A 15,430-nucleotide genomic window follows, 5' to 3' on the forward strand; every position below is an offset into this window, starting at 1 on the left:
AGGTGTGGGGTATACATCAATAAACTGCTTCACATGGCCATTATACATATGTCCTGCCTTCCTAACTTACTGACAATTTCCATAAGTGTCCACACTGTCCATAGAGGAATGTGGCTCCAAATACAGCTGGTACTTCACTGTAGAGTGTGAACAGGCACCATAGGGTAACTCCTGTCTCACATTGGGTGCTAATGGAGTCTATAGGCTGAGGTAACACTCTCGTCTCCACTAGTCTCTCCTTTCACTCTCTAAACACACTGGGATTCTTGTTAAGGCTTACCCTTGGCACATCTCAGAGGGGTAGCTAAATGTCAGCCCTTCCAGGTACAGCAGGTACAGCCCTAGCATTAGTCGTGCACTCCCTTAATCTGTCTCATTCAGCCTGGCTGAGGCGTCTGACTTCTTGGCTCTGATGCTGGAGGTAGCTTTCCTTGGCTGAGAACTAAACTTGTGCTGCCCTTGCTGCACTGCTCTCACTGCTGCGCTTCACTTCATAACTTCATCTGGTATCAAATGGCTTTCATCATCTGCCTCACCCTTCCTATATCCTGATATATATCTTTAGTAACAGCACCACTTAGTGGTGACTAATGTGAAGTGGTGGTTTACATATAGACCATACCACTGGTATACAGCATAGAGTGACATTCTGCAAATACCCTTAAACATAAAGGGCTCCTCTACCACTCCCGACTGGGACACTGCACCCGCACCTGGTTTTGGCTCACAACTACTAATGGTAATAACTGACCAAATAACTAAAGTGTGAACTTAGCCTTAGGCTAGTTTCACACTAAGGCCTATTGCACACAAACTTTTTTTTCCGTTTCCGCTACGTATTTTGCGTTCCATATACGGAACCATTCATTTTAATTGATCCGTAAAAAAAAAAACAGAAGGTACTCCGTATGCCTTCCGTTTCAGTAGTTCTGTTTTTCCAGTCCGTTCAAAAATAGAACATGTCCTATTATTGTCCGCATAATGCTCCACTCACACGTCCGTATAATGGGTCCGCATCATTTCCGCAAATTGAGGAACGGGTGCGGACACATTCATTCTCTATAGGGACGGAATGGATGCGGAGAGCACACTATGTGCTCTCCAAATCCGCATTTCCGGAGGGCGCCCCTGATCTTCCGGTCCGGAGCTCCGGAAAAAAATAGAACATGTCCTAATCTTGTCCGCAATTGCCGGCTGGGTGTATTGCGGATCCGCAATGCATTACGGACGTCTGAATGGATCCTAAGGGTACTTTCACACTAGCATTTTTCTTTTCTGGTATTGAGTTCCGTCCTAGGGGCTCAATACTGGAAAAAACTGATCAGTTTTATCCTAATGCATTCTGAATGGAGAGCAATCCGTTCAGTATGATATCAGGATGTCTTCAGTTCAGTCCCTCTTACACTTACACTTACCGGAATGCCAGATCCGGCATTAATTTCCAATGAAATGTATTAGTAAAATTGCCACATTGACGGATCCGTTCTTACGGTCTGCCTGCCGGAATCCTTTGTCGCAAGAGTGAAAGTACCCTAACGGACAAGGATAGTACTGTTCTATCAGGGGCCAGCTGTTCTGGAATGCACACGGACGTCATCCGTATTTTTTGCGGATCGGTTTTTTGCAGACCACAAAATACTGAAAAAGCCATACGGTCGTGTGCAGGAGGCCTAAGGCTGAGTTCACATTAGCGTTCAGCCTCTCCGTTCTCCTGCTCCGTTATAGGCATCTGGCAGGCTGTTCCGGCAGAGGAACAACCTGCTGAAGTCCATCTTATCTGGCATGGCTGGATATTGCCTTTCGCTGCCGGAGCCCATTGACTATAATGGCATTAGTGCCAGACAAAATCTGCATGTGTAACTTGTAGATTTTGTTGCGGTTTTGCCCACAGATCTCACCCTTTGGGTAGGACCACACAGCATGGTAGTGTGGGGCTTGCGACGCAGATGTGCTGCGTTCACATACCACAAAGCTGTACAGCCGCAGCAAGCTCTGATTAAACTAATGAAACCGCACTTTTTAGCCAGTCTGCATTATTAAGGGCCGCCTGGTGCTGTCCATTAACAATACAGAGCCACTGAACAGTCTCATTGGATTAATTAGAGACTGCAGGGGCCATTTCGGCCACATTGTACTTGAGCCCAGCACAGCCGCGTCCTATCCTATCCAACCTATCCTCAGGATAGGTCATCAGTACATGATCGGTGGGGGTCTGACACCCAGGACCCCCGCCAATCAGCTGTTTGAGAAAGCACTGGTGCTCCTGTGAGTTCAGCGGCCGTCTCCATGCTTACCAAGCACAGCGCCGTACATTGTATGCTGGCTATGCTTGAAGTCCCATTCACTTCAATAGCCGCTATATAATGTACGCACTGTGCTTGGTAAGCTGTGAGGAGGCAGCGGCTCTCACAGGAGCATTGGTGCCTTCTCAAACAGCTGATCAGCGGGGGTCCGTGTTGTCAGACCCCTACCGATCATGTACTGATGAATTTGGCCTCATGCACACGACAGTTGTTTTTTGCGTCTGCAAATTGTGCGTCCGCTAAAAAAAAACAGATGCGGCATCCGTTTTTTTTGGAGGATCCATTTGTTTCCACAGATCCCTTGTAATAAATGCCTATCCTTGTCCGCAAATGTGAAAAAAGTAGGACATGCACTATTTTTTTTGCTGAAGGGAAACACGGACAACGGACGCGGAACATAAACAGATGAACTATCAGCATTTTTTTGCTGACCCATTGAAATGAATGGGTCCCCATCCTATCCGCAGAAAAAATGGAACAGAGGCCGAGAAAAACAAGTCCTTAGGCCTCATGCACACGACCGTTGTTTTATTCCGTGTCCATTGCTCCGTTTTTCGTGATTTTCTGCGGACCCATTGATTTTCAATGGGTCCGTTGAAAACTCAGCTAATGCACCGTTTGCCATCCGCGTCCGTGATCCGTGGTTCCAGTCCGTCAAAAAAATATAACCTGTCCTATTATTTTCACGGAAAACTGTTTGCGGCCCCATTCAAGTCAATGGAAGTGTTAAAAAACGCGGAGGCACACAAGATTGTCATCCGCGTTCGCGCGTCCCTTTTTTTCCTATCATTTGCATGGCAAACCTGTCTTAGACTTTTTTTTAACATTCCTTTATGTCTGGTGGTCCTCCAAAAATAAAGGAAGACACACGGAAACAAAAACGGAAACAGATCACGGAACAACGGAACCCCATTTTGCGGAACGGAACACAACAACGGTCGTGTGCATGAGGCCTTATCCTGAGGATAGGTCATCAGTATCGAAATCCCAGAAAACCCCTTTAAACTTCAGTTGTTTAGGTGTGTGTCATCAACCTGTCAAGCACTATCCATCACATAGGTCACCCTTTACATTATACGTGCCTTAGAAATGTTAACATGCCGTTTTCTTCCCCCAGCCCTGATTTAGATGTCTGCACACTAGGGAGTAACAATATGACATTGACATGTTGGCAACTAGGTGTTCTGGATAATCCGCTTTAATATTTTATTTAATTATTGCATTAATTCTTTTTAGACATGCCACTTGGAGAGCCAAACCAGCCTATCACCCATGAAGGTTTCAGTATAAGCTATGAACATTCATGGCTCCACCGACATTGCCCATCTACATTGATTCATCATAAGCGAGCAAGAGTCTCTGGACGACTTTTCTCAGGACTACTGGCCATGAACGTGGTATTCCTGGGTGCTGCACTGATCAGTAGTGTGGTTATCAGCTCAATGCCTGCCGAGAACTCTTACATCTATCTCTCAGTCCTAATGCTCTTCAGTTCAGCCTGGGCAATCTACTATTTAGCATGGACACGCAGAAAAACAAAGGCAGTTCTACAAGACCACCACGCTGGTGCACTATGGCTGAAAGGTCAGTAAAAGGAGATGCATAGAAATGGGTCTGCTGTCTATATGACTGCTCCGTAGCTCACACAGTTACAGTATTAATCATTTGTGGTTGTGAAATGCATCTCAATGACCTCATAAATGATAGTCAATATATAGAAGCAGATCTACTGTGCATGCAGTAGCTTGTACTGCTGAAGAGCTAAAACTCCGACTGTCTACAGACGGATGGTTTGGCTGATATCCCTAGTCGTATACAGCACACGGCCATCTACTACAGTCCCATACATATGAATGGAGAAGGAGCGCAAATGCTCAACCACCAATCCATTCATACAGGACCTACATTCTCACGAACAGTGGGGGTCCCAGTGGTTGGACCCTTCACTAAGAGGCTTAAAGGGGTTGTCTGGGTTCAGAGCTGAATCCAGACATACCCCCATTTTCACCCAGGCAGCCCCCCTGATATGAGCATCAGAGAATTCCATGTTCCAATGCTCTCCTTTGCCCCACGCTGAATATCGCAGGGCAAAGACTTTTTCAGGAGATCCGGTAACATATCGGGCTTTCCATAGGGTAAGCTAGGTGGAGGCTGCTTCTGCCTAGCAGTGAGCCCAGTGACATCACCAGCACTAATGGGCGGGCTTTAGAGCTGCCCTAGCCTGTAAAACGGCTAGGACAGCGCTAAAGCCCGCCCATCAGAGCCGATGATGTCACCGGCAACACTGCTAGGCAGAAGCCTCCGCCTAGCAGTGTAAAAAATATAAACAAACAGCCCTTGCCCCGCGCAATACAGCGCAAGGCAAGAGAGAGCAGCGAAGCATGAAATGCTGCCGTGCTCATAAAAGGGAGGCCGGAGGGGTGAAAATATGGGTATGCTGGGGTTCAGCTCTGCACCCGGACAACCCTTTTAAATCTTGGGACAAGAACTTTAAATATAACTCAGCTACATAAAATGGGTGAACACTCCTAAAGTGTCCCTGGTCTTAGGGGTGTATTGAACATTGGAGTCTAATATGCAGCGTGGTCCAAAAATTTAAAATCATCTTTAGATAGGCCTGTGATCCAATGGCCTTAACAATCTATTTATTGAATTGCATTGGTGGGTTTGACCTTTAAAGGGAGGTCCGACACCCCGTTACCCAGCTGTTTTGGCACATCTCCAGCGTTGGTACTACACACTTCCATCTATTGTGTAGTAGACGGAGGTGAAGGGTGTCAGACCCCCGCCAATCAGGTATTGATGGCCCGTCCTGAGGATAGGCCATCAGTATCAAAGTCATGAACATCCCCTTGAAGTTGTTTTTATTGTTTTTTTAAGTATTTGAGAACATATTTTTAAGACAATAAACAGACCCATTTGCTCATCTCATACAGTGTTAAAGTGTCTTCTGAGTATTGAAACCATTTGTTCTTCTCTTCAGCATCCCTTATTCTATTTGGAACCTGCAGCCTCCTGGTAGCTGTCTTTAAAATTTGCTATGATTCAAGTCTGTTCTCTTGTAAGCTGCCAATTGATATTGTCTTCTCCGTCATCAAAATCATCTTTACAATCATACAGGTAACACACTCTGAGATGCTGAAATGTCTTAGTCCTGCATTGGATTTAGGATTGAATGTATGCACCTGCCAATAATATTGGACAAGAAGCTTCACGGGTCCACTGCTATTCACATCAATGATGGTTTCCTTAACGTTTTGTGCCACAGATTTTCATGGATGGAAATCTGACTGGTGCCAAAGAAGTTCAGGCGTTCCATAGTTTTTCTGTTCTGTCAAATTAGACGAGCAGACTTCAAGTGGTGTCCGTCACACCAGTGGCGCCTGAAGGACCTCATTGGTTTTGGCGCCTGAAGGATCTCATTGGTTTTGGCGCCTGAAGGACCTCGTTGGTTTTGGCGCCTGAAGGACCTCGTTGGTTTTGGCGCCTGATGGACCATTAGGTTCTGTCAAATGGACAGAGATTTTGGCATTTTTCTAGTCATATTTCAAAAAGTCTCAGCTGCTCTGGGTGAAACTATCACTTTGCTATAGGTAGATGATGTGTACAGGTTGACGTTACGGTATGTTGTCATTTGTAAGAAGCAATTTCAATTGTGACAAGCAACATAGGCCGCTCTTCCACTTCTGCAGAGAAAAATGGTACTCTACATCTACTCTACCTTCTGATTTACGGATACATGACAAATATGTCGTGTGGAAATCCTCTTTAAACAGTGGGATTCAGAATGGTTTTAGGGTTCCTACACACATGGGATTTGCTTTGGCTTTATTTCACAACTCAGAACACTCCATAGAAACCGGTCGTGTTCCTTTCCATTCTGTATACTTTTTTTTAAATTGTTTTGGGGTTTCTAGCATCATTTTTTTCAGAATGACAGTATATGTGTCCCTACACACAAATTGTCTACCAGTAAAAACACTAGAATCACCTCATGCATTTTATTTTTACACCTAAGCTTTTTGCCATGTTTTTGGTGATATATTTTTTCTGTTTTTTTTTTTTGCCTTTTGTTCATGGTGTTTTTCCCCTATAGAGAAGATGAAACAAACACCAAGAGGCGCCAGCAGACTGCGCTTTGAAAAGAAGTCTGAAAAAACACCTAATGAACATCAGGACCAAAAATAAAAAACGCTTTTGTGTGTCCTATGTTTCATACTTCCTTTTGACCTTCAGTAAACAATCTGGAGCTGGTGTTTTTGCTGCAAAAAGGCACACAAAAAAAAGAAATTACACCGGAACACCACCAGAACCTATGTGTGAACTCATCCTTACCAGTGTATCGTTCCGTGGGATGAATAGTGATCATAATGTCTTTTCTTTGCAGATGTTGCTCCTGTGGGTTTGCTGCAGGGACTGCGTCCAGGTGCAGCACAATATAAGTAGGTGCGTATAAAGTATTGTGACATGCGACATGCGAGATGAGATATTGTGGAATGGGATCAAAGAGGTTTCAAGGACTTTCAGTGGAAGGGGTTTCCCCACAATTCACCTATCCACAAGAGGAATAGGCAAAGCTCGGGACCACCGTCCTAGCCACCAGTGGGACCTCCATCAATCAGATAGGATAGGTGACAAATATTGAATGTTGGACAACCCCTTTATTGACTTATTCCCTGATAAAGGGTGCACTCACACGTGGCAGAATTTTCTGCCAGAAAATCCACAGGTGCAGATTTGTTTTGGTGCGAGTTAGGCCTCTTGCACACGACTGTATGTTTTTTTCAGTATTTTGCGGTCCACAAAAAACAGATCCGCCGAAAATACGGATGACGTCCGTGTGCATTCCTGATAGAACAGTACTATCCTTGTCCGTAAGGCTACTTTCACACTTGCGGCAGAGTGATCCGCCAAGCAGTTCCGTCGCCAGAACTGCCTGTCGGAGCAGGCAATCTGCATGTAAACGTGCAGCCTTTGTAGACGGATCCGGATGCGGATCCGTCTCACAAATGCATTGCAAGAACGGATCCGTCTCTCCGTTTGTCATATGTTTTTTTTTCACATTTTTACCGGTCTGCGCATGTGCAGACCAGAAGGACGGATCCGACGTTGAGGTATTTTTTACATTTCAATTACGGATTTCTCTCCATTCAGAATGCATGGGGATAAAACTGATCAGTTCTTTTCCAGTATTGAGCCCTTATGACGGAACTCAGTGCCGGAAAAGACAAGGATAGGACTGTTCTATCAGGGGCCAGCTGTTCCGTTCCGCACAAAACGGAATGCACACGGACGTCATCCGTATTTTTTGCGGATCCGTTTTTGCAGACAATACTGAAAAAGCTATACGCCTTAGGCCTGTTTTACACGGGCGGCATGTTTTAGGGCCGGATAAGATGTTTTAGGGCCTGTGGATTTTGTTGCGGATTTTTTCTGTATGAGAATTTCGCCATCAAATTCAATGGGAAACTGATTCTGTAGTGGAAAATGCTGCAGAAAATAACGCAACCAAATCTGTGCAGATTTTGTCTCAGATTTTTCCACTCTTTTAGGGCTCATTCACACGACTGTATGTTTTTTCTGTTTACGTTCCGTTTTTTGCGTTCCGTATGCGGAACCATTCACTTCAATGGTTCCTCAGAAAAACAGAAGGTACTCCGTGTGCATTCCGATTCCGTATGTCCGTATTTCCGTTCCGCAAAAAAATATAACATGTCCTATTATTGTCCACATTACGGACAAGGATAGAACTGTTCTATCAGGGGCCAGCTGTTCCGTTCCGCACAAAACGGAATGCACACGGACGTCATCCGTATATTTTGCGGACCGCAAAATACATACGGTCGTGTGAACAAGCCCACTATAGTTGTCTGAAGGTTTACAACAGTGCTCCTCAACTCCAGTCCTCAGGGCCCACCTACCAGTTATGATTTGAGAATATCCCACAGAATGAATACCTGAGGTAAGTCCTGATGCACTGACACTAATTATATCACCTGCTCAATACTAAGGCCCCTTGCAGACGAGCGTGTCCGGATTAGGTTCGGATGCATTGCGTCTGCGATCAGGGAAAATCGTGCTAGTAGGTACACAATTGCAGTCAGTTTTGACTGCTATTGCGTTCCGATGTTCAGTTTTTATCGCGCGGGTGCAATGCGTTTTGCATGCGCGTGATAAAAAAATGGACTGTGGTACCCAGACCCGAACCCGGACTTCTTCACTGAAGTTCGGGTTTGGGTTTAGGTGTTCTGTATATTTATTTATTATTTTCCGTTATAACATGGTTATTAGGGAAAATAATAGCATTCTTAATACAGACTGTTCGCGCAGCCGGCATCATCTTCTTTCAGGACCTGCAAAACGACCTTTCATGACGTAATCGCGCTCACCACGTGGTGAGCACGGTGACATCAGCGCAGGTCCTGCTGAATGAAGATAGAAATTATTTATATATATATAGAAATGATTACGTCATGAAAGGTCCTTTTGCATGTCCTGAAAGAAGAAGAAAGAAGATGATGCTGGCTGCGCGAACAAGTGGATGAGGTGAATTAATGTTTTTTTTATTTTTTAACCCCTCAATGGACATTTTAGTAAGCATTCTGTATTAAGAATGCTATTATTTTCCTTTATAACCATGTTATAAGGGAAAATAATACAGTAAATTGACTTTTATCAATTTACTTACATCATCTCCTAGCAACCATGCGTGAAAATCGCACCGCATCCGCACTTGCTTGCGGATGCTTGCGATTTTCATGCAGACCCATTTATTTCTATGGGGCCTGCGTTACGTGAAAAACGCAGAATATAGAACATGCTGTGATTTTCACGCAACGCATAAGTGATGCGTGAAAATCACCGCTCATCTGAGCAGCCCCATTGAAGTGAATGGGTCCGGATTCAGTGCGGGTGCAATGCGTTCACCTCACGCATCGCACCCGCACGGAATTCTCACCCGTGTGAAAGGGGCCTAAGGAAACCCTGAAAACATGACCGGCAAGTGGGCCCCGAGGACTGGAGTTGAGGAACCCTGGTTTACAGGACAAATGTTACAATTTCACCATTGTCCTGTCAGATGCTCACTTCAGTTTCATTTCCAGATGGGGCATTATGTTAACGCTGGCCACCCATTTACTGCTTTGGCTCCTGGCTGTGATCAATGACTCTGTGCACCAAGACATGGAGAGCTTACATTCAAACACCACATCAGGCAAGTAATCCTGACCCAAAACCTACAATGCCTTTGCAATATTTTAGGACTTTTTCGATCCTTTTTGAATACTTAATGGTCATTGAGTTCCATAATTAACTTAATGTTACCTCTGTCTCTAGATGAAGTTGAAGGCACCGGATGCCTATGCCCTAAATATTCCACATGTTGGACCTTTCAGCGAGGCTATGTAACGTTATACCCTTTCAACCTTGAGTACAGTCTGATTTGTGCATCCATGCTTTTCATAATGTGGAGGAACGTTGGCAGGAGAGAAGTTCACCACTCTGGATCCTCCCACCCTGCCTTTCGTCTGCACGGAGTCCTTTATGGTCCACTTCTAGGTGTCAGTGCACTACTAGTTGGAATTTGCATCTTCATCCAGTATCAAGTACAAGCTTCAGGGGGAGTTGTGGTCACTGCCTCCTTCATCTTATATTTTATGTACAGTATCATTCTGCTCTCCATCATGGTTATAGCCTGCATCATAGGGATAATTGCCCAAACATTTAGAGATAAACGGCACATGGCGCACACAAGACAGGATAATGAAAATAGTGAAACCCCTGAAAAACTGAGAAAAGAAAAGAGGCAGAAAAAGAGTAAAGAATGTAGGCATAGGAACGTGGAGAATAAACACCATGGACAGTCGGAAGGAGAAGTAGAGGAGAGCAGACAGTCAAAAGAGGTAGAAAATAGTAACGTTGAGTTTCAGGAACATATTGGGTGTAGCACAACAGCTGAGGAGGAAAACTGTGAGCATGATGAAAAACAAGCAAAGAATGAAACACACAATGGAGATACTGAAATGCATGACCTGCATAAAGAACATGAGGAACATCTAGATCTCAATAATCATCCGACAAAGAGAAAAGTCAGCACAGAGATAAATACACACCAAAGGGAGAAGAACATCCACCACAGAAGTCTACCTAAAAACTACACCCGCAGTCTGGAAATTATTCTCCTGCTTGGAGCTTCCCTTGGTCAATTCTCCATTTCTTATTATTCCATAGTCGCTATTGTAGCCACTGGTTCATGGAATCTGCTCAACTCTTTAAACCTGTCGTCCTCCATCCTGATGATCCTACAGCATATGTTTCAGAATATTTTTATTATAGAGGGAATGAGGAAAGAGCACAAGGAGCATTACTATCTACAGGCCCAAAAGGAGAACAAAGAGGAACACGAGGAAGCCCCTCGTAGGCTCTCCATGGTTGAGATTCGCAGGGCATCTGTGGCTTATTTACAAAGCGTTGGACAACTCAGTGTCAGCCGCAGATTGGTGAAGGAGGTGGCGCTTTTTTTAGTGCTCTGCAATGTTATGGTGAGTTATATTCTTTCCCAAAAAGTTTTCTAGCCCCAAATGAATTTGGGTCCGGTTTGTATTTTCTTGTGCTAGGTCTCTTTTTAGAGGGACGTACAAATCAAGATTGTCTGCATGGATTTGAGCAAATGCACTAAGGAGGGTTCTCCTGAGAAGTTTAGAATTGGAAGGATTGGTCGGTCTATTGCAAATCTGGTTATACAGTGCTGCCCATAATTATTCATACCCCAGGCAAATTTTGACTTAAAGTTACTTTTATTCAACCAGCAAGTAATTTTTTGACGGAAAATGACATAGGTGTCTCCCAAACGATAATAAGACAATGTACAAAAAAAAACCATTTCTCAGCTTTTATTTACATTTGAGCAAAAAGTGTCCAGTCCAAAATTATTCATACCCTTCACAAACTGTCACAGTCTGTGGGAAAATCAAAAGTTCTATACCATTCCAAATAGTCCAAGCTGCTCTAAAGCATCCTAATTATCCTGATTAATTGGGAACAGCTGTTTTAATCAACTCAACAGGTGAAAAACAGCAGCTCTCTGCAGTTGGTTTGTGGACAGTCATGGCTAAGACAAAGGAGCTCAGTGAGGACCTGCGGCTGCGCATTGTGGTTGCTCACAAGTCAGGAAAGGGCTACAAGGCCATTTCTAAATGTTTTCAAGTTCCAGTGGCTACAGTGCAAAGTATTATAAAAAAAAATGCAAGATGTTCCGCACTGTGAAAAATCTCAGAGGACGTGGTCGGAAGCCAAAAGTGACACCTGTGCTGGCCGGGAGGATAGTTAGAGAGGTGAAAAAGAATCCAAGGATCAGCACCAAGGCTATCCTGGTGAATCTGGGCTCTGCTGGTGGCAATGTCTCAAGGCAGACAATCCAACGGACACTGCACACTGCTGGGTTCCACGGATGCAGACCAAGGAGGACGCTACTTCTCCAGATAAGGCACACAAAAGCTCGCTTGGCCTTTGCAAAAGCTCCTCTGGACAAAGAAGAAGACTTCTGGTCTTCTGTGTTATGGTCAGATGAAACAAAAATTGAATTGTTTGGTCACAATTATGTTTCCTTCATTTGGCGTAAAAAAGCAGAAGCCTTCAGCCCAAAGAACACCATCCCCACTGTCAAACATGGTGGTGGGAACCTAATGCTTTGGGGGCGTTTTTCAGCCAATGGACCAGGGAACCTAATCACAGTAAACGGCACCATGAAAAAAGAGCAATACATGAGGATTCTCAACGACAACATCAGGCAGTCTGCAGAGAAACTTGGCCTTGCTCAAATGTAAATAATAGCTGAGAAATGTTTTTATTTTTCCACAATAATGCCTCTTGTACATCGTCTTGTTATCTTTTGGGAGACACCTATGTCATTTCCCGTCAAAAAATTACTTGCTGGTTGAACAAAAGTAACTTTAAGTCAAAATTTGCCAAGGGTATGAATAATTATGGGCAGCACTGTATATTGTATGTAAGGAAAATCTTCATTTGTATGTCCATCTAAAAGGAGGCCTACCACAAGAACATATAAACGGGACCTTTTCGTGTAAATTACATGAAATCAGTGTGGGCGGGTGACATCAATTTTACAACTTTATATCCGATATACAAAGAAATTTGCAACTGACTGACGAATCCTTTAAATTCCAATTCCATGAAGACAACCTTCTCTAGCACAGCACCCTTCCCCCAACAGTGAGCTGATCACCATAGATCAGTGATGGCTATTTTTTTTGCGGATCCGTTTTTTGCAGACCGCAAGATACTGAAAAAGCCATACGGTTGTGTGCAAGAGGCCTAACTCTGTTCATTGGTAATAGTGGTGGCCAGCCCAGTAGATGTCAAGTGTCTTTAGCTGCCCTCTAAGGCTGTTTTTTTCATACTAATGATGGAGGAAAATGAGACGACAGACATTTTGTACATGTAAACTGGCATACACACTGCATTATGATGGTTTACCTCTCCATATTACAAACCATGATTTTTTTTTCTTTTTTGATTTGCAGTTCTGGATCATGTCCGCTTTTGGAGGTCATCCTCAGTATGTAAATGGTCTGGAGCTTGAATATTATGGCTTTTCAGTCTGGTTTGCAATTCTCAACATTGGGCTCCCATTATCAGTCTTTTACCGGATGCACAGTGTTGGAGGGTTGCTGGAGGTCTATGTCACTGCGTAATGCAGTTCTTCCATCTCAAGGTCTACAAAGATCTACATTGCAATATGTCAACCACAGAACATTTTGACAGCGCAGTAGACACTACTACAATCCACAAGCGTGTAGCATTATTGAGTATTCATAAACTGATGACAATAATATGGGGAGCTTTCTGCTGATTGTAGACATCAAGTTTTCTGCTTAACGTCCTATACAAACCTGTGTAGCCCTATATGTTATCATGAGGACACCAGTGGTTACTCAGTGTTGAGCTGCTAACTGGTATGGAAGCAAGTAGACATTACCCTGAGGACATTATCCCCCTTGGGGATAGCAAGGTTTTGGACCACAAGAAGGTACCAATGTGATATCTGCACAAGGTTTAGGGGTAGACTGATATAAATAAATCTGGCAGGTTTTTGGTGAGATGACCTGCAGACTACAACGTTGTACAACAAATAGCCCCCTTATGCATCCTAAGGGACAGCTACATGATCATAACTCTTTACTTTCAAGGAAAGGCCCCACCATGAATGGAAAGCATGCTGCACATGCGTAGCTTTCTCCATTGACTGCTATGAGACTTCCAAAACTAGCCAAGGCTACCTCGGAGCTCACTGGCTTGGATATTTTCCGAAGTCTTATAGCAGTGAATGGAGGAGTGGCAATGCATGCATCATGTCCTCTCCATTGTTATCAGACGTCCAAAAAAAGCTGAGTGCACTCACTTGGCTATTTTGGGAAGTCTTGTAGCAGTGAGTAGACAGTACACTCTGCATGCACAGAAAGCTCATGGTGGGGCCCTATTTTTGACATAGCAGTAGGTCTCAGAAGAGCCAATATGTTTTGCCAATGACGTGGCATCTTCAGGGGTATAGGGGCTGTAGCATCAAGACCACCACCACTCTATTAGGAATTTATTAGCTATCCAAAATCCTCCCATTGCAAAACAAGCAGCTGTCCTACTGGATCCGGGATCATTTGGAGGCATAATATGAGCTATATCATTCATAGATAAAGAGAAAAGGCTATATTGTTGTGCCCAGATATAAAATTAGCTCTCCTCCAGAAGGAAGAAAGCTGCCTGTAATCCAATGTCTGACCCAATAAAGAGCCTTGAAATGAAACTATGGCTTGGCTAAAATCTCTAGTCAACCTGCGGCCCTCCAGCTGTTCAAAAACTACAACTCCCACAATGCCCTGCTGTAGGCTGATAGCTGTAGGCTGTTCGGGCATGCTGGGAGTTGTAGTTTTGCAACAGCTGGAGGGCCGCAGGTTGAGGATGCCTGCACTAGACTGATGTTTTTCTTTCTTCTGGAAGAGAGCTAACTTGCATATCCAGGGAGCATTATCTGGAAGACTCCTGGCACCTTTATCCCCAAGGAAAAATAGTAGAGCGAGAGCTGCGCTTGGATATGAAGTACACAGTATGACTTCCCCTTTATTCTGATCAGTGTGCATGTCTATCTTCAGTGGCATCCCCTGAAGCTCCTGGGCTCTGATTCAGTCTGTTAGAGGACCCCCACCTATCTAGCGCCATTAACACTACTGGTCTCCTCTTAGGACCTTTTCAGCTCTTGTAAGCTACATGGCCTGGCTGCAGCATCTGGGCAAAATGGATCAGAACTATCAATGTGTTTCTATAATGGGGGAGATTATAGATATAGAACATATGAGTGCAGATCATGTGTTGTTGCTGTAATTTACTGTCTTTAAAAAAAATATTGACTTTAAAGTTATATTTTTAAAGTAAGGCTACATTAAAGTGAGCCTCTGGTTCCAAATAGAAATGTACAATTAGCAGGGGAATGCATGGTACACTTACACCGTGCCCTCCATTTCACCGACTGAGCTCCTGATCTGCCGATTCCTGGGCTCCTCTTCTGCTACCCAATATGGTTGTGCCACTTCTCAGACTACCTGATGCAAGCTGCGCATGAGTAGTTCGAGGCACTTCCTGCTGCTTCCAGATTGGCTAGCGCTACTCACATGAGCAGCAATAACCAATCAGAGAGCAGTGCTGGACAAAAGAGACGTGTCCTGGACTACTAATACACAGTGTGCATCATGCAGTCTGAGAAGAGGCATGGCCATCTTGGAGAAGTCCAGGAATCATCTGTAAATGGACCATGCCTTCCCCAGCTAATTGTAAATTCTTATCTTAAGAGCTCATGCACATGACCGTATGTATTTTGCAGTCTGCAAAACACAGATCCGCAAAAAATACGGATGACGTCCGTGTGCATTCCGTATTTTGTGGAACGGAACAGCTGTCTCCAAATAGAACAGTACTATCCTTGCTTGTTATGCGGACAACAATAGGACATATTCTATTTTTTTGCGGAACAGCCATGCAGACATACGGAAACAGAATGCACACAGATTTTTTGGTGGACCCATTGAAATGAATGGTTCCGCATACAGTCCGCAAAAAAA

General features: G+C 44.1%; 1 protein-coding gene across 1 annotated transcript in view; it reads left to right on the forward strand.

The window, feature by feature from the left end:
• LOC121005295 (proton channel OTOP3-like) overlaps positions 1-14,114 on the forward strand; it is a 98,989-nt gene extending 84,875 nt beyond the window's left edge. The window contains exons 2-7 of the mRNA XM_040437948.1: positions 3,540-3,887; positions 5,287-5,423; positions 6,691-6,749; positions 9,407-9,516; positions 9,639-10,843; positions 12,845-14,114. Of these exons, the coding sequence (XP_040293882.1) occupies positions 3,542-3,887; positions 5,287-5,423; positions 6,691-6,749; positions 9,407-9,516; positions 9,639-10,843; positions 12,845-13,015 (2,028 nt within the window). The 5' untranslated portion in view covers positions 3,540-3,541 and the 3' untranslated portion in view covers positions 13,016-14,114. The remainder of the gene's footprint in view (positions 1-3,539; positions 3,888-5,286; positions 5,424-6,690; positions 6,750-9,406; positions 9,517-9,638; positions 10,844-12,844) is intronic.
• The last annotated feature ends 1,316 nt before the right edge of the window (positions 14,115-15,430 follow it).

The sequence above is a fragment of the Bufo bufo genome, chromosome 6, assembly GCF_905171765.1.
Source record: "Bufo bufo chromosome 6, aBufBuf1.1, whole genome shotgun sequence".
Taxonomy (NCBI): domain Eukaryota; kingdom Metazoa; phylum Chordata; class Amphibia; order Anura; family Bufonidae; genus Bufo; species Bufo bufo.